At 41.5% G+C, this 18,007-nt stretch overlaps 1 protein-coding gene and 1 pseudogene across 2 annotated transcripts in view; both read left to right on the plus strand.

Moving 5' to 3' along the window:
• The first annotated feature begins 103 nt into the window (after positions 1 to 103).
• XRCC6 (X-ray repair cross complementing 6) overlaps positions 104 to 18,007 on the plus strand; it is a 29,097-nt gene continuing 11,193 nt past the window's right edge. Inside the window, exons 1-9 of the mRNA XM_082351427.1 lie at positions 104 to 224; positions 1,384 to 1,470; positions 3,691 to 3,803; positions 8,132 to 8,270; positions 8,525 to 8,779; positions 9,646 to 9,829; positions 13,909 to 14,095; positions 15,707 to 15,875; positions 16,605 to 16,766. Coding sequence (XP_082207553.1) covers positions 1,392 to 1,470; positions 3,691 to 3,803; positions 8,132 to 8,270; positions 8,525 to 8,779; positions 9,646 to 9,829; positions 13,909 to 14,095; positions 15,707 to 15,875; positions 16,605 to 16,766 — 1,288 coding nt within the window. The 5' untranslated portion in view covers positions 104 to 224; positions 1,384 to 1,391. The remainder of the gene's footprint in view (positions 225 to 1,383; positions 1,471 to 3,690; positions 3,804 to 8,131; positions 8,271 to 8,524; positions 8,780 to 9,645; positions 9,830 to 13,908; positions 14,096 to 15,706; positions 15,876 to 16,604; positions 16,767 to 18,007) is intronic.
• Positions 231 to 1,069, plus strand: LOC309608970 (small ribosomal subunit protein uS12 pseudogene; annotated as a pseudogene). The gene has a single exon. The product of its transcript is annotated as a small ribosomal subunit protein uS12 pseudogene (transcript).

An 18,007-nucleotide genomic window follows, 5' to 3' on the forward strand; every position in this document is an offset into this window, starting at 1 on the left:
CGAGGGGCGGGGTTTCCCAGGAGGGGGCGGGGCTTCGAGGACGGGGTGGTGTTAGTTCGGGACGGGTGTGGGAAGCGCCTTGCGGGAGTGGGCGTGTCAGCTGGACGCGAAAGGTGCGCGCTATGCGTGATGACGTAAGGGCGTTGATTGGGAGCGGGAACCGGAGCTAGCGCGTGTGCGGCGCCCCGCCTTCTGCCCAAATTGATCTCTTCATTTCGCTCAAGGTAGGTAGGAAGCGGGCTGAGTTTTGTGTTTGTTGCTCTCTGCCAGGGCTGGCTTCATTTTACTTTGCCCACTCAGTCTTGCGCGTCCCCGTAGCCTCATCGTGGGGCACCGTCAGGCAGAAGAGTGCGGACCCGAGGGGTGGAGACAGCCTCTGATCCCCGTTCCTTCCTCCGAGGGGAGGCGCACCCGGCCTTGGAGGCCCGCCTGCGTTTGAGACCCCACTGGGCATAGCTGGCTGAGGAGTTGGGGGAGATTTGGGGGCGGGATGAGGACAAGTGGGTCTGCTAAAGGACGCAGTACACTGGACCGGGAATCTCTCAAGTCCAGATGATGCCGGAGCTCTTTCGCTCAGTCAGGCCCGTGGCGCAGGCAGGATGGGCAAGTGTCGCGGTCTTCGTACTGCCAGGAAGCTCCGTAGCCGCCGACGAGACCAGAAGTGACATGATAAACAGTACAAAAAAGCCCATTTGGGCACAGCCCTGAAGGCCAACCCTTTTGGAGGTGCTTCTCATGCCAAGGGAATTGTGCTTGAAAAAGTAGGGGCCAAACAGCCAAATTCTGCCAGCAGGAAGTGTGTCAGGGTTCAGCTAATCAAGAATGGCAAAAAAATCACAGCCTTTGTACCCAATGATGGTTGTTTGAATTTTATTGAGGAAAATGATGAAGTTCTGGTTTCTGGATTTGGTCGCAAAGGTCATGCTGTTGGTGACGTTCCTGGAGTCTGCTTTAAGGTTGTCAGAGTAGCCAGTGTCTCTCTTTTGGCCTTATACAGAGGCAAGAAGGAAAGACCAAGATCATGAGTTTTGATGATGAAAGCACGATAGTAATAAATTTTCATATGCCAGATGATGCCGGAGGCGGGACTGGACCTCCAGGTCAGGCTGCCCCAGCACACCCGTCAGAGAGGTCATTCCGGGCCACCGGCCCTGAATTGTCCTTAAGGGATAGCTAAGGTGAGGCTATTTCAGGAATGATCCCCATGCCCCTTTACCTTGCATCTCAATTACCAAGCTCTCCAGGCAGCAGGATCCAGCATCCACATTCCTCAGGAGTAACATGTAGCTTTTAGGACAGAGCTCAAAGAAGCCTAGGGGTCGATAACTTTTAGATTTAAATTTGGTTGTTACTGATCTCCACTTTCTTTCATCTTGTGAGCAGTAACCAACATGTCAGGGTGGGAGTCTTATTACAAAAATCAGGGTGATGAGGAAGAAGAAGATCAAGAGGAGGGCCTTGAAGCAGGTGGTAAGTGACTTTCATTAACATGTACCCTTGTGTGTGTGGAAGAAAGACTTTACCTACCTATCTCTGCTGGGTGATCTTTGCTGTCTTGTGGCCCACGCTTCTCTCCCCAGAGAATCTCCAATACTTTTCTCCCTTTGAACTTTGCAGAGCTACCCTAGGCTCTTTTATTCAGGTCCTACTCTAGTCTATGGAACATTCCTAGCCTTAAACTTTTGCTGGGCACTGGTAGATTGATCTCCAATAAATGACCCTGAACATTGGTATCCTTTGTCACCTTAGGTGGCTCAGGTAAGACCCTTCCTCACCCAGGAAAGTAGTTTTCCTCATTCTCGGACCTCAGTGTAAAAATGCTTTCACCCTTCAATAACTGCAGCAACCAAAGAGTATACATTAGCATCACAGTTACAAGAGTCATTCCCTCACCTAGCCTGCAGGTTTGGGAGTATATGTTCAGACAACACAGTAACACATAGGACAAAGGAAGAGAAATAAGGGGTGCCTGTACTCTACATACTGGTTAATTTAAGTTCTGGGTAGAAATTTTTAAAGTGTTTTTATTTATTAGAAGTGAGAAATACAGGAAATATAAAAAATAAAGCAGAATTCTGTAATCTATGTAATCTACCACCCTAACACAACCACTACTAGCATTTTGGCATTTTGCATATTTCCTTCATATATCTTTCATTCTTTATATTTCGTAACTATATATAGTTTGTTTTTGTTTGTATCTGATTTTTTATATGGTTGTAATCATAGTGCATATATTTTTTCCATTTTAATTTACATTTTCAAAATTTACATCTTCTTCAAAAAGAATTTTAAACATATATACATAGTTTTGTGTTCTGCCTTTTTTCCTTATTGTATTATAGATATATCTTTCCATGTAACTGCAAATATAGCCTCTATAAATCATTTTAAATATGCTATAATTTGTTCAGTCTACCTTCTGTTGGACATTTTAGTTTTCAGTTTCTTACTTTAATAAACAACATTGTGGAAATTTTTGCATAGGGTTTTTCCATATTTTATTTTCTTAAGATAGATTCCTAAGAAGTAGAATTCACTGGCTCAAGGTAGAATTTTTGTTTAAGGCTCTTGACACGTACTGCTGTATTGCTTCAGAAAAGATGGGTAATTAAATTTATTGCATTAGGAAGCAGCATCGTCAAAAAGAGAGACAACCAGACATTATATGCCTTTTTATGAAAAACTCAGCATCACCTATAATGTAATCATGCCAGGAAAAAAAAAACAAACCGAAATCTGATGAAGCCTCTCTAGGTCCTTAGTAGAAAAGACAGAGGACTATGTTAATCTACACCAAAAGAATGCAGTCAGCAAAATCCAGAAGGTGGAAAACTTATGAGACAAAAGACAGAGGGGGTATCTACAGATTATAAGAGGCTTTAAAACTTTTTTTTTTTTAAAGTCAAAGCCAGTGTTTAGGAATGTTGGCTTGGATGATTATAAAGAAAAAAATGAAGTGATTACCAAAAGTCAGGATGGTGGTTACTCTTGGGAGGAAGGTGGGTGTTAAAATTGGGAGGCGACCTGGAGAGGGCTTCTGGGGTGACTGGCAAGATTCAATTGCCTGATGTGCATGGTGGTTTTAAGGGTGTTCACTTTTTTTCTTTTTTTTTTGGCTGCACTGCGCAGCTTGTGGCTTGCGGGATCTTAGTTCCCTGACCAGTGATTGAACCCGTGCCCTTGGCAGTGAAAGCGTGGAGTCCTAACCACTGGCCCACCAAGGATTTCCCTAAGGGTGTTCACCTTAGGGAATTCCTCAGATTATAATTTTGCTTAATGGGCTTTTCTCTATTTGTTTTATTTTATTTTATTTGTTTTATTTTATTTTATTTTAATTCTATTTCTTAGAAGTTTTGAGGTTTTTTTTTTGATATGTTTATGACGGAAGATTTATTAAATTTAATTAATTAATTAATTAATTTTGGTTGTCCCGGGTCTTAGTTGCAGCAGGCAGACTCCTTAGTTGCGGTTCACCAGCTCCTTAGTTGTGGCATGTGAACTCTTGGTTGCGGCATGCATGTGGGATCTGGTTCCCTGACCAGAGGTCAAACCCTAGCCCCCTGCATTGGGAGTGCGAGTCTTAACCACTGCACCACCAGGGAAGTCCCTCTGTTTGTTTTATATGAATAATAAACATGATAAATATGAAACAAGGGCAAACATTTCCTTCTGTTTTTTTCCCCATAGGAGATTATAAATATTCAGGAAGAGATAGTTTGATTTTTTTGATTGATGCTTCTGAGGCCATGTTTGAAACTCAGGATGAAGATGAGTTGACTCCTTTTGACATGAGCATCCAGGTAAGACTACCTTTCATTTAATTAAACAAACAAACAAACAACAAAAAGTATCAACACCACTTTAAAAAATATGGGGATTTCCCTGGTGGCGCAGTGGTTAAGAATCCGCCTGCCAATGCAGGGGACACGGGTTCAATCCCTGGTCCAGGAAGATCCCACATGCCACGGAGCAACTAGGCCCGTGCGCCACAGCTACTGAGCCTGTGCTTTAGAGCCCACGAGCCACAGCTGCTGAGCCCGCGTGCCACAACTACTGAAGCCTGTGTGCCTAGAGCCCATGCTCTGCAACAAGAGAAGCCACTGCAATGAGAAGCCCGTGCACCGCAAAGAAGAGTAGCCCCTGCTTGCTGCAATTAGAGAAAGCTCACACGCAGCAACAAAGACCCAACACAGCCATAAATAAACAAACAAACAAACAAACAAACAAACTTTAAAAAAAATAAAAGAGTAGCAGTGTTGGAGAACAGGCCCATTTTATTTTGGGTTTGAACTTCCGACCCTGGGACTACGTTGCTCCCACCTTCTGTGTTAGCCCTGGTAGCAGAAGTGGGCTCCTCTTTCTATAGGGTTGTCAGTATAAAGGAAGGAAAGAAGTTCCAGCTATTATGGTGTGGAGATGAGTCCTTTTGTAAGTGATTATTTGGAAGTTGAGTATTACCTGTGGTTGAAAAAGATAATTACAACAAAAAGACAACCCAATTTAAAAATGGGCACAAGACTTGAATATACATTTCTCTAAAGATGTACAAATGGCCAAAAGCACATGAAAAGCTGCTCAATATCTTTAGGTATTAGAGAAATGCAAATCAGAACCACAATGAGGTATCATACCCACCCACTAGGACTGCTGTAATTTAAAAAAAAAAAAAAAGGGGCCAATAAGAAGGGTTGGCAAGGATGTAGAGAAATTGGAACCCTCATACGTTGTCGGTGGGAGTGTGAAATGGATCAGCTGCTGTGGAAAACAGTTTGGCAGTTCCTCAAAGAGTTAAACGTAGACTTATTATATGAGCCAGCAGTTCCCCTCCTAGGTGTTTACCCAATTAAATAAAAAACAGCTACTCAAATCTTGATTCTGCCACTTACAAACTGTATGATATTGGAAAAGTTGCTGAAGCTCTTGATATGTTTTCTCATCTGTAAAATAGAGATAATAATAGTACCTACTTTGGGCTTCCCTTGTGGCACAGTGGTTAAGAATCCACCTGCCAATGCAGGGGACACGGGTTCAAGCCCTGGTCCGGGAAGATCCCACATGCCGCGGAGCAACTAAGCCCGTGTGCCACAACTACTGAGCCTGCATTCTAGAGCCCACGAGCCACAACTACTGAAGCCTGTATGCCACAACTACTGACGCTCGCGCACCTAGAGCCCGTGCTGCGCAACAGGAGAAGCCACCGCAGTGAGAAGCCTGTACACCGCAACGAAGAGTAGCCCCGGCTTGCTGCAACTAGAGAAAGCCCGCATGCAGCAATGAAGACCCAGTGCAGCCAAAAATAAATAAATGAATAAATAAATTTATTAAAAATAAAAAATAAAATAATAGTACCTACTTTGTCAAATTGTTATGAGGATTAAATATTTTTATTTTTTAAATTGGGGTGTAATTCACATAACATAAAATTAACTATTTTAAAGTATACAGTTTTAAGATATTTAGTCATTCACATCATGCAATAATCACCACCCCATCTCATTCTAAAACTTTTTGAGTAGGTATATAAAATGTTTATATATACAGTAGAATATTAGTCATAAAAAGGAATGAAGTAGTGATACGTGCTACAAGGTGAACCTTGAAAACATTACGTTAAGTGAAAGAAGCCAGGCAAAAGGTCACATGCTGTATGATTACATTTATATGAAGTATAGAATAGATAATCCATAGAGAATGCAGATTGGTGGTTACCGGGGGCTGCAGGGGAGGGAGCAACTGCTTAGTTGGTATGAGGTTTGCTTTTGGGATGATAAAAATGTTTGGGAACTAGATAGAAGTGGTGGTTGCACAACATTGTGAGTGTACTAAATTGAACACTGAATTGTTCACTTTAAATGGTTAATTTTGTTAATTGAATTTCACCTCAATTAAAAAGATTACTATTTCTTCATAGAGAAGAATTTTTGTTTTTGTTTTTTTAAATTATTTATTTATTATTTTTATTTTTGGCTGTGTTCGGTCTTCGTTTCTGTGCGAGGGCTTTCTCCAGTTGCGGCAAGTGGGGGCCACTCTTCATCGCGGCACGCGGGCCTCTCACTATCGCGGCCTCTCTTGTTGCGGAGCAGAGGCTCCAGACGCTCAGGCTCAGTAGTTGTGGCTCATGGGCCCAGTTGCTCCGCGGCATGTGGGATCTTCCCAGACCAGGGCTCGAACCCATGTCCCCTGCATTGGCAGGCAGATTCTCAACCACTGCGCCACCAGGGAAGCCTAGAGAAGAATTTTTAAGGATTTATTGTACATCTCATTTCTCATATTTTTGGAGTTTGGAACCAAACAGAAGCTTCTCATGTCCTAATTTGTACACAAACAGTTCTTGCAATTGACAAGTCAGAATATCTTGCATCTAAAAAAAGAATTAATAAAACAATTCTTAACTTTAAAGCAGTGGTTTGCAAACTTTAACCTACATCAGAATCACCTGCAGGGCTGTTGACACAGATTGCAGGGCCTTACCCTGCAGTCAGAATTTCTGATTCTATAGGTCTAGAGGAGGGACCAAGAATTTGCATTTCCAATAGAGCTCCCAGGTGACGCTGATGTTGTTTGGAGATCACTCTTTGAGGAGCACTGCTTTAACCTTTTTTGGATCATGGACCTCTTTGAAGATGTGATGAAGGCTATGTACCCTCTCCCCAAAAAAGATACAGTTCTGCATGTAATTTGAAAGGGTTCATGAAATGCTAACGCCTAGAGAACCCAGAAGCAACTGTAGTATTTATTATGTAGTGAGTAAGTGAGACATTCACTGATGAACATAATGTATTTGATAAGGAGCAATGAAAAAACATTTTCTAAAATTCTATTTTAGTTTGTGTGTGTGTGTGGGGGTGGGGGGGCGGTTAATAGTAGAACCTAAAGAAGCCCTCACTGGGACTTCCCTGGCAGTCCAGTGGTTAAGACTTCCACTGCAGGGGGCATGGGTTTGATCCCTGGTCAGGGAACTAGATCCTGCATGCTACAACTAAGATCTCACATGCCGCAACTAAAGATCCCGCCAGGCGTAGCCAAATGAATAAATAAATATGAAAAATAAATACATAAATAAAAAGAAATGATTACTTGCCATGAAGATAACTGTCAATGACTAGACATACCATAAGTTCTGCATTTAAGGAGAGAATTGCTATGGAGGAAGGCCAGGTAGAGTCTCAAGCAGGATATGGAGGGGGGTCACCATGGTTGGTTTATTCCTCAGCTTTGCAGAATCAGAAACTTAATTTTGTCAGTACCCCCAGAATTATAGGCCACCAGGACTGACCACTTATGAGACACTGATTTACTGGATATGGCTTTAGTTTATATTTCCTGGCATACTGATGTCTTTAATTGTGTAATTAGGCAAATTTTATTTCAAAAGTTGCTTTTAGTAGGTATAGATTTATTTTCCATTATTTATTAATGTCACATATACTAACATTCACTTAAACCTTTTATATATGTAATTATTTTATATATGTAAATTTTGTTTCTTGGTATCAAACTACTTGAGGAAAAGAGACTTCCCTGGCGGTCCAGTGGTTAAGACTTTGCCTTCCAATGCAGGGGGAGCGGGTTTGATCCCTGGTCAGAGAGCTAAGATCTCACATGTTTTGGGGCCAAAAAACCAAAACATAAACAGAAGTAATATTGTAAAAAATTCAATAAAGACTTTAAAAATGGTCCACATTAAAAAAAAAAAAAAAAAGCTACTTGAGGAATGATCAAATGGCCTGTTCAAACTCAGCCAATTAAGTAAGTGACATCATTGGGACTCAAATCCAAGTTTTCCGATTCTAGTGCTGGGCTTTTATTTATTTTTATTTCCCTATAGCAGAGTTTCCTTCCTGAGTATATACATGTTTTGAATTCTCTGATTTCTTATGGTAGGGACTGCTTATATGTCTGTTGTATACTTAACCACACTTTGCTTTGTGTTATACATAATATAAATGACCATCACCCTCACTGGATTATGAGTTTCCTGAAGGTAGGGGTCACACCTTACTCTAATGCCATGTACAAATTCAGCAAATATATATTGAGTGCCCTACTATGTGTCAGGCACCTGTGGAGCTTAAGTTTAGTGGTACATAGTTAAATATTAATTGAAATTTTATGTTTATTTTTTCAGTGTATCCGGAGTGTATACACCAGTAAGATCATAAGCAGTGATCGAGATCTCTTGGCAGTGGTGTTCTATGGTACCAAGAAGGACAAAAATTCAGTGAATTTCAAAAATATTTACGTCTTGCAGGAATTGGATAATCCAGGTCAGTAGTATTCTAAGATCAGCTTTTCCCTTACATGAGAAGGTCACTAACGTGCACAAAGAGGGATGTGGAGAAGGAAGCAGATAACATCTTGACTAGGAGTATGCTTTCCTGCACACGGGGGTTCTTACTGGGGTGTAGACTTTTGTTATGTGGGTTAAACAGCTCTGGGTGAGAAAGAGCTTCTGTTAGTCTTGTAAAACACTGATGCTGTTCCGACTTTTCTGCCCATTTGACTCCCTGTCTCTGATCAGGTGCTAAACGAGTGCTAGAGCTTGACCACTTTAAGGGACAGGAGGGGAAGAAACATTTCCAAGACCTAATTGGCCATGGATCTGACTACTCCCTAAGTGAAGTACTGTGGGTCTGTGCCAACCTCTTTAGCGATGTCCAGTTCAAGATGAGCCATAAGAGGATCATGCTTTTCACCAATGAAGATGACCCCCACGGCAGTGACAGTGCCAAAGCCAGCAGGGCCAGGACCAAAGCTGGGGATCTCCGTGACACAGGTCGGCATTCCCCTGTTCTTTTATTTTATTTCTTTGGCCGCATTGTGCGGCTTGTGGGATCTTAGTTCCCCGACCAGGGATTGGACCCATGCCCCCTGCAATGGAATCGAGGAGTCTTAACCACTGGACCTCCAGGGAAGTACCCCCCTGTTCTTTTTTATAAATTTACTTATTTATTTATTTATTTTATGGCTGTGTTGGGTCTTTGTTGCGGTGCGCGAGCTTCTCATTGTCGTGGCTTCTCTTGTTGCAGAGCATGGGCTTCAGGCGCGCAGGCTTCAGTAGTTGTGGCACGTGGGCTCAGTAGTTGTAGTTTGTGGGCTGTAGAGCGCAGGCTCAGTAGTTGTGGCACACGGGCTTAGTTGCTCCGTGGCATGTGGGTTCTTCCCGGACCAGGGCTTGAACCCGTGTCCCCTGCATTGGCAGGCGGATTCTTAACCACTGCACCACCAGGGAAGCCACCCCCGCCCCTGTTCAACTTGGCACTTAATTTTTTTTGCTTCTTTATAGCTGATGTCAAATAGTTGCTTTTCACCCTTCAGAGTAAAATGAAACAATAAAGTGAAGCTGGGGGAGACCCTTATGTAATATTCCCAGTGAAAATGACCAGGCCATTAGCTGTCTGAAGGGTTCTACCAGAGGGAGCTTTTCTTGACTTTAACACCACCACAAATGGTGGTTATTTGAATAAGTTGTCTGAAGTCATTAGAGCAGCCGATCCCCTTAACCACTTTCTCTAAGTCCTGAAAATATTTATAATCAATCTAGTTTTTTGGGAGCTTTTAACAGCATATTTAAACTTAACTGAAAAAAATTCTCCCTTGCTGGAAATTGTTTCCCCTCACTTTTGTCTATCCTCGCTCCAGGTATCTTCCTTGACTTGTTGCACCTAAAGAAACGTGGGGGCTTTGACATATCCTTGTTCTACAGAGATATTATCAGCATAGCAGAGGATGAGGACATAGGGGTTCACTTTGAGGAGTCGAGCAAGCTCAAAGACCTGTTGAGGAAGGTTCGCGCCAAGGAGACCAGGAAGCGCGTGCTCCACAGGTAGGCACTAAGCCTGGGTCAGCTGCCCACAAGGCCCCTAACTGATCATAAGCCGTGCATGGCTTTGACCTCCCTGGCTCCTTAACTCTGGGCTGTACCACTGCCTCACTGTTCGTCTAAAAAACTTGCTTTATTTCAGGATAGCACAAGCTATTTGCTTCTCTTTCTCTAGAAAGAGCTGGTATGCTGTTTCTCCAAAATAAAACAGCTCTCCACTCCTTTGGGGTAAACAGTTGTGGCCTAACGGTATCCTCAGTTGCACTCACTAGGACATTGTCTGTTTTCTTCTCCTCTGTAAATTGGGGATAATGACAGTACCTGGTATAGAGCAAAAACTCAATAAATGTTAGTTATTATCATTGTTGTTAAAATTGTGTTATTCTAATTTCTTATAAACTTGAGACCAATAAGAACCAGGTGGTTGGATTATCTTCCTTTAGAGACCTTTGACATTAGAATCCTAAGGCCGCCTCAGTGTTTCTTCCTAAAGAGCATCAGACTTTCATTTTAGACTAGTTTCCTCAGTATAGAGGAATAAGACCATTGGTAGTTTTTGAGCTGTTTTCAAGAGATTACTGACAATTCTACTGGAAAACCCATGAAATTAAATATTTTAAGGAAACCATGAAGCAGCTCATTGCTACAGTTATAGTTTTGTCATTGTTCTCCTTTTCCTCCCAGGAACTATTTCTCTTTCCTCAAACAATCACCCTGTCACCTTTTGTCCTTCCTGAAATAGTGGAATATTGTTACTACTACAACTTGGAAATCTACACATATTGGTGGGAGTGGCAGGGGGGATAAAATGGTGGTTAAAAGTAGGTTCTAGAGTCAGATTGGCTTGGATTCTAGTCCTCTGCTGTGTGACCTGGGGTAAATCATGTAACTTCTCTGAGCCTCAGTAAAATGGGAGCAAAAATGGTCCCTCATTATAGGGCTGCTGTGATGATTAAATGGAATAACATAGTAATTGTAAGCGTTAGCTATTCTTACTATTTTGTGAAAGAGTCATTATAGGATACTTGGTAGTAATAATAATAAATTGGAGCTGTTTGAGAATTAATTGCCTAAGGCTTAGAAAATTATTAAACTTATTCTTGCTATAATAAAATAATAGAATTATTTTATTGCATAATTATTGTGTGCCAGGCACTGTCCTAAGTTCTTTTTTTCTTTTTCTTTTGAATTTTAGAATTTTATTTATTTTTTATACTGCAGGTTCTTATTAGTTATTCATTTTATACATATTAGTGTATATATGTCAATCCCAATCTCCCAGTTCATCACACCACCACTCCCACCCCTGCCACTTTCCCCCCTTGGTGTCCATACGTTTGTTCTCTACACCTGTGTCTCTATTTCTTTCTTTCTTTTTTTTTTTAATAAATTTATTTATTTATTTTTGGCTGCGTTGGATCTTTCTTGCTGCGCGCGGGGCGTTGCGGTGCGTGGGCTTCTCGTTGAGGTGGCTTCTCTTGTTGCAGAGCACGGGCTCTTGGGTGGGCAGGCTTTAGTAGTTGCAGCATGTGGGCCCAGTAGTTGTGGCTCGCAGGTTCTAGAGCGCAGGCCCAGTAGCTGTGGCACACGGGCTTAGTTGCTCCACGGCATGTGGGATCTTCCCGGACCAGGGCTTGAACCCGTGTCCCCTGCACTGGCAGGCGGATTCTTAACCACTGTGCCACCAGGGAAGCCCTGTGTCTCTATTTCTGCCCTGCAAACTGGTTCATCTGTATGTCCTAAGTTCTTTGTTAACATAATTACCTCATTTAATCTGTAAAAACAGTGCTTTGAGTTGGGTTGAAACCTACCCATTAGTAACATTTATTAACCTTAAATCATTTCAGATGAAGTTAAACATAAGCAGCTTGTTTTGTGCTGTGGGCTTTCACATTTTCCTTTCCTTGGTATGACATAAACCACATGATGTTATACTATAACTCTGTTTTAACTTAGAGTTATGACATTTTCAAGGTCGAAAGGTACCTTAGTTTATAAATGTGAACATTTAATATGGGGTGGGGGGACTAACTGATTTGCTCTTTTGGTTCAGAAATAGAACCAAGGTCTCTTGAAGCCTGAGGCCAGAGTAGACCACATTGACCAGTGCTTTTTCCCAGGATACTAAAATTTAGAGGGCACAACAATTTTTAAAAATTACTTTTGCAGATTGTGCAGTTTTTAAATTGGTTACATTTATTGTCAGCTCTCTTTCAGCAGCCTTTAGACAACTGTGTTTAACACCTAGTAAGCCAGAATAATTTAAAGTAGGAAGCCATCAAATGGGTGGTGTTATTACTAATGCCCATCTGTTACTAATACTCATCTCTGGGGCACATCATACATTACCAAATTGTACCATACCTACCCGGTGCTTGCTCCAGGAACCTAAAATTTCTAGTCAGGGCTCTGTCCCAAACCAAAGTTCTTTCTACTGTGTGAACCAATATACCTTTGAACTAGCTATAACTTGTTTAAACATGTTCTCTTCTTTAAAGTAAATACTGCTAAACGTTCCACAACAGTGAAGATTGGGTTATTAATTTAAGACTTTTCTTCTTTTGGGATAAAGGTGTTTAAAGCTATAAATTTCCCTCTGAGCACTGATTTAGCTGCATCCTATACCTTTTGATATGTTCTGTTTTCACTTTCATTCAGTTCAAAATCATTTTAAATTTCCCTTGTGATTTCTCCTTTGACCTCCTGGGTTATTTAGAATTGTATTGTTTACTTTCCAAATATTTGAGGTTTTCCCAGATTTCTCTCTGTTGTGGATCTCTAACTTAGTTCCATTTTGGGTAAAGAACATATTTTGTATGATAGAAAAACTTTTTTTCTTTTTTTTTTTTTGGCTGTGCTGCACAGCATGTGAGATCTTAGTTCCCTGACCAGGGGTTGACCTGTGTCCCCTGCAGTGGAAGCGCAGAGTCCTAACCACTGGACCACCAGGGAATTTCCAATTTCAGTTTTTTTAGATGCATTTAGACTTGTCTCGTGTCTCAGTATATGGTCTGTCCTAGAGAATGTTCCGTGTGTGCTTGAAGAGAATGTGTAGCACAGGTTATTTTTCTGTTCTGCCTTTTTTCCCCACAGTATTGTATTGTAAATATTTTTGCATGTTGTCTTTCTTATAGAACACATTTTCAAGAGGTCCTATTGCTGCTTAAGATGTTGATATAAATACTCTGGAGCAATATGTTATAATGGAAAAGTACCTGAGCTTTGAATCAGACATACGTGAATTTGAATACCAGTTTTCATTAGTTGTATGTCTTTGGGCAAGTTAGATAACATCCCTGAGCCTCAGTGTTTACATCTGTAAAAATGACAACAACAAGGTTATTGGGTAGCAAGTAACAGAAACTGACCCTTGACTAATTTCAGCATATTAAAACAAAATCCTGAACAGGGTGGGTAGTATAGGAACCAGGGTGGCACCAGGAATCTAGAAAATAAGAATTATTGACAGTGTCTTTGGGGTACCACTGTCAGCAAGCATCCCCTCCAACTGTGTCCTTTCTTGGTCACTGTTTAAGACCCAGACTCTCAGGAGAATAAGTCTGATGGCTTGAGCCTGGGCCAGATGTGCCCATCTCTTGGTCAGGGTAAAGCACAGCACCTGGATGAACATTTTCCCAAAACTGCAGTGGGGGAAGGGTGGTTACCTAAGAAAAATTGGGGTTTCATTGTTAAAATAAGAGGGAAGGTATGCTAGACAAGCAGAAGCAGCAGATAATATAGTACTTATAGGATTATTATAATGATTAAATGAGAGAATAACTGTAAAGTGATTTGATAAATTGCTAGGCTCAATTTAAAAAATCATTATTTTTATTACGGTACATCCTTTATCATTATTTTAAGGAGTTAACAATACATTCTGAGACTAATTTTTTGCAATGTAGACCCTGAGATGTATTACAGCAAACTCCATTGTATTATTAAAAAGCTTTATATTTGTATTCGAAAAGCTTACGTTATTGGAGAGAATAAAACAAATCAGGGCTTGGGTGCCATGAATGAATTTTAGATAGGAAAATATACTCTTTCTGTCCAAATTAAAAAATTTTTCTCTCCTTCAGGTTGAAGCTTAAGCTCGACAAAGATGTAGCGCTCACTGTTGGCATTTATAATATGGTCCAGAAGGCTCTCAAACCTTCTCCAGTGAGGCTTTATCGGGAAACAAATGAACCAGTGAAAACCAAGACCCGGACATTTAATGTAAATACAGGCAGTTTGCTTTTGCCTAGCGACACCAAGAGGTCACAGGTAGGTCTCTGCCTTCTTACTGAATTTTGTCCTGTTGAAGAGTTAACAGGGAGGGGGAGACATGATCAGCCTAACTAGTTAAATAACTTTCATGTACGCATCTTTCTAGCCAAGCTGTTGTCATTACCCTTTGGAATATGGCATCTGGATCAGTAATACCTTGGGAGCTAGAAAGTTAGAGCCAGTATTTGGAAGAGGTGTCAGTGAAAACTTCAGCCCTCGATCAGCCAGCACATGCTACTCTGAGTCTTAACAGTCTAATTCCAGTACAATGGCAGAAATTGTTTTATAGTTAGCTAGGGAGATGAGCCAGGGAAAGAAAGTGCGTTAGGTGTGAAGTGCCCTCGTTTTAGGGAGAGAGTTTTTTTTTTTCTTGCCAAACTAACCAGTTTTTCCTGTGCCTTGAAATGATACCCTCATGCCTTTCTTAATCTGAAAGACAGACTAAGGATGCAGAACATTATCTCTCCTCATCCTCTCACCTTTGTTCAATCTATAGAAGGATTTTTTTTAATTGAAGTACAGTTGATTTACAAAGTTCTGTTAATTTCTGCTGTACAGCAAAGTGATTCTGTTATACATATATATACATTTTAAAATACTCTTTTCCATATGGTTTATCTCAGGATATTGAATGTAGTTCCCTATAGAAGGATTTGATATCTGAAATTAAAATCAAGTGAGTCATCCTTCCTTTTTAGTTATGCAAAACGTGGGAGAGCGATTTTGCCTAAGTTCAGGACCTAGAAGGATCAACTAAGTGACTAAAATTAAATATTATTTTGATTCAACCCTTGAGATGTCTTTTGGAGCACAAATTTCAGGCCAGAGTGTCTTGCCCTACTTTTCAGGAGGAGAAGACGACAAGAAATTTCTCCTTCCATTTTGGAAGTAGCTAGTTTTCCATGTTGGTTTATTCATAGGCAGTAGCTCTTCCGGTTACTAAGTTTCTTTCTTGATTAACTGTGCCTACAAAAAGTCTTAAGGGCTCTGTTTTTGTTTATAAAACCCAAATTTGACCTTTACTAAGTTCTGTTACTAATCACATATTTAGGATCAAAATGCAAATGTTAAAGTTTAGAAGTAGTATGTGTGTATGTGTGTGTGTGTGTGTGTGTGTGTGAGCCTCCTACACTGAGACCTAGCACAATACCTGACGTAGGTCCTCTCAATAAGTAGGTAAGGTTTGAGCATCCTTTGTGTGTCAGGGATGATGCTGGGTTTAGTACACATTAAATGAGGGAAGGAACAAACGCCTGAAGAGCATGGCCTTTAGCACCAGACAGATGTGGTACAGTTGAAAGCCCAATTCGGTTGTATACTCTGGAGCAAGTTACTAACTATAGAGCCTCAGTTCACTCATCTGTAAAACAGAGTTTTTAACATTTACCACCTAGGATTGTTACAGATGATAAACTGGGTGGCAAAAGTAAAGTGCCTGGCTGGCACTCAATAAATGTCAATTGCTGTTGATAGGAGGAAGATGCCTCTGATGAGCCCTCTTCCTGCTCCTTAGAAGAAAGCTGATTTTAACTTGCTAGTGTCATATGGCAACTGTTTCGCATCTCTGTGTAGCCTCGCTATGTGGCCCTCGTTGTTCCCCTTCTATAGACCTATGGGAGTCGTCAGATTGTATTAGAGAAAGAGGAAACAGAAGAGCTTAAACGGTTTGATGAACCAGGTTTGATTCTCATCGGTTTCAAGCCCTTGATAATGCTGAAGAAGCACCATTACCTGAGGCCCTCCCTGTTCGTGTACCCCGACGAGTCCCTGATAAATGGTAAGGGGCCTAAACCAAGGATAAACGAATAAGTAACGCAGAAGGCAATTTACTGAGCAGCATTCCTAAATGGCTGCTGCTGGAAACTATATAGGATGTGTTAATGGGTATTTTGAAAGTGTCTCATGCTCAAATAAATTTTGGAAACGTGGGACTAAACAAAGTTAAAGAGATTTCTTTAGGAACTATAATATACTGATAGCATTGTGAATATCCAGGAGGGGATATGGAATTAGCATATTTAAAACTTAGTTGCTATGAAATTCTTTCTTTGAGGCATTAGATAAAGAGTTCGGGAAAAACAAAAAACAAACCTGGCTTCTTCCCTAGTGTTGCAATTAAAGATGATATGAACTTGGCCACTGGGTTTATTTGTGCTGTCCAGACCTATATTCCTCTGTGCTATAGCTAATGAACCTCCCGGATCTGACATGACTGGTTTTCATTAGCAACTAGGGCTTATGTCATTAGCCTAATGATAGTAAAAGTGAACTGACAGTAATAATTCACACCCCTAAATGGAGTATTTGAGGTGCCCTTTCCTTTCTCTTCCTTTCTATGCCTCTGCTACCCTCACTTTACCCTCACCTCTGGGTCCATCACCCCTGACCTATCGAAGTATCACAAACACTTTTAAGAAAATGGAAGAGAAACTGTAGGTTTATAACATGGGCTAAGAAAGGAGGAGACATCTTTAGGATATAGACCCCTGGGATGTTTGTTTTCCAGGGAGCTCAACCCTATTCAGCGCTCTACTCACCAAGTGTCTGGAGAAGGAGGTCATGGCAGTGTGCAGATACACACCCCGCCAGAATATCCCCCCTTGTTTTGTGGCCTTGATGCCACAGGAAGAGGAGCTGGATGACCAGAAAATTCAGGTGACTCCCCCAGGTATGTGAAAGAGATACTTTCAGTGCTTCTGAACATTGCTTAGGCTTTGGAGTCATTCCTGGGATACCAACTCAGACCTGCTGAACCCGAGTCTCCAGGAGTGGGACCTGGGAAATGTGTATTTATAAGATTGCACAGGTGAATTTGATGAACAGCCGGGTAAGGCTGTCAAATATGGTTGTGCAGTGCACAGCATGTACAACTGTACAAGGGAGCTCTGCAGCCAGGGTTGAGAATTGACTTCATAGGGACTGTTTGCAGGTTACTGGCATAAGTTCATGGGGTCTCACTGCTGACACATTCTTTACTAAAAACCATTGTTTGGTACCCTTGTAATATTTAATGGTTGGTTTATCTCTTGTGTACACCAAAGCAGTGAGGTATCATGGAATGACTGTGGGGTTTTTTGTTTTTGTTTTTTTTAATATTTATTTATTTATTTGGTTGCACCAAGTCTTAGTTGCAGCAGGCGGGCTCCTTTGTTGTGGCTCTAGGGCTCCTTAGTTGCGGCTCCAGGGCTCCTTAGTTGCGGCTTCAGGGCGCCTTAGTTGCGCCTCACCTGCTCCTTAGTTGCGGCATGTGAACTCTTAGTTGCGGCATGCATGTGGGATCTAGTTCCCTGACCAGAGATGGAACCGAGGCCCCCTGCATTGGGAGCACGGAGTCCTATCCACTGCGATGCCATGGAAGTCCCATGACCATGGGTTTTGAAGTCACATTTGACTTTGTCTTATACTTATGTGTCTGACAGCTCATTTTCTTTTGTTTTAGACCCTTCTCTTCCACCTGTTAGCTGGCCAACTTGGGCAAATAATTTAACCTTTCTGTTTATGTTCCTTATCTGCAAAGATGAGAATTCTGGAACACCTTTCTCTCAAGGTCACTTCACATTTGAAATAAGTTAATAAACATATAAGTGCCTAGCACAAAGCAGCCAATAGATGACTACCATCAGCCAACAGATGACTACTATTCATCCTTCTTTTTAAAAAATATTTACTTATTTATGGCTGTGTTGGGTGTTTGTTGCTGCACATGGGCTTTCTCTAGTTGCGGTGAGCGGGGGCTACTCTTCGTTGCGGTACATGGGCTTCTCACTGCGGTGGCTTCTCTTGTTGCAGAGCACGGGTCTAGGCACGCGGGCTTCAGTAGTTGTGGCGCGTGGACTCTAGAGCGCAGGCTCAGTAGTTGTGGTGCACGGGCTTAGTTGCTCCGCGGCCTGTGGGATCTTCCCGGACCAG

This window comes from Balaenoptera borealis, assembly GCF_965194805.1.
Source record: "Balaenoptera borealis genome assembly, chromosome: 13".
In the NCBI taxonomy this organism is placed as follows: Eukaryota; Metazoa; Chordata; class Mammalia; order Artiodactyla; family Balaenopteridae; genus Balaenoptera; species Balaenoptera borealis.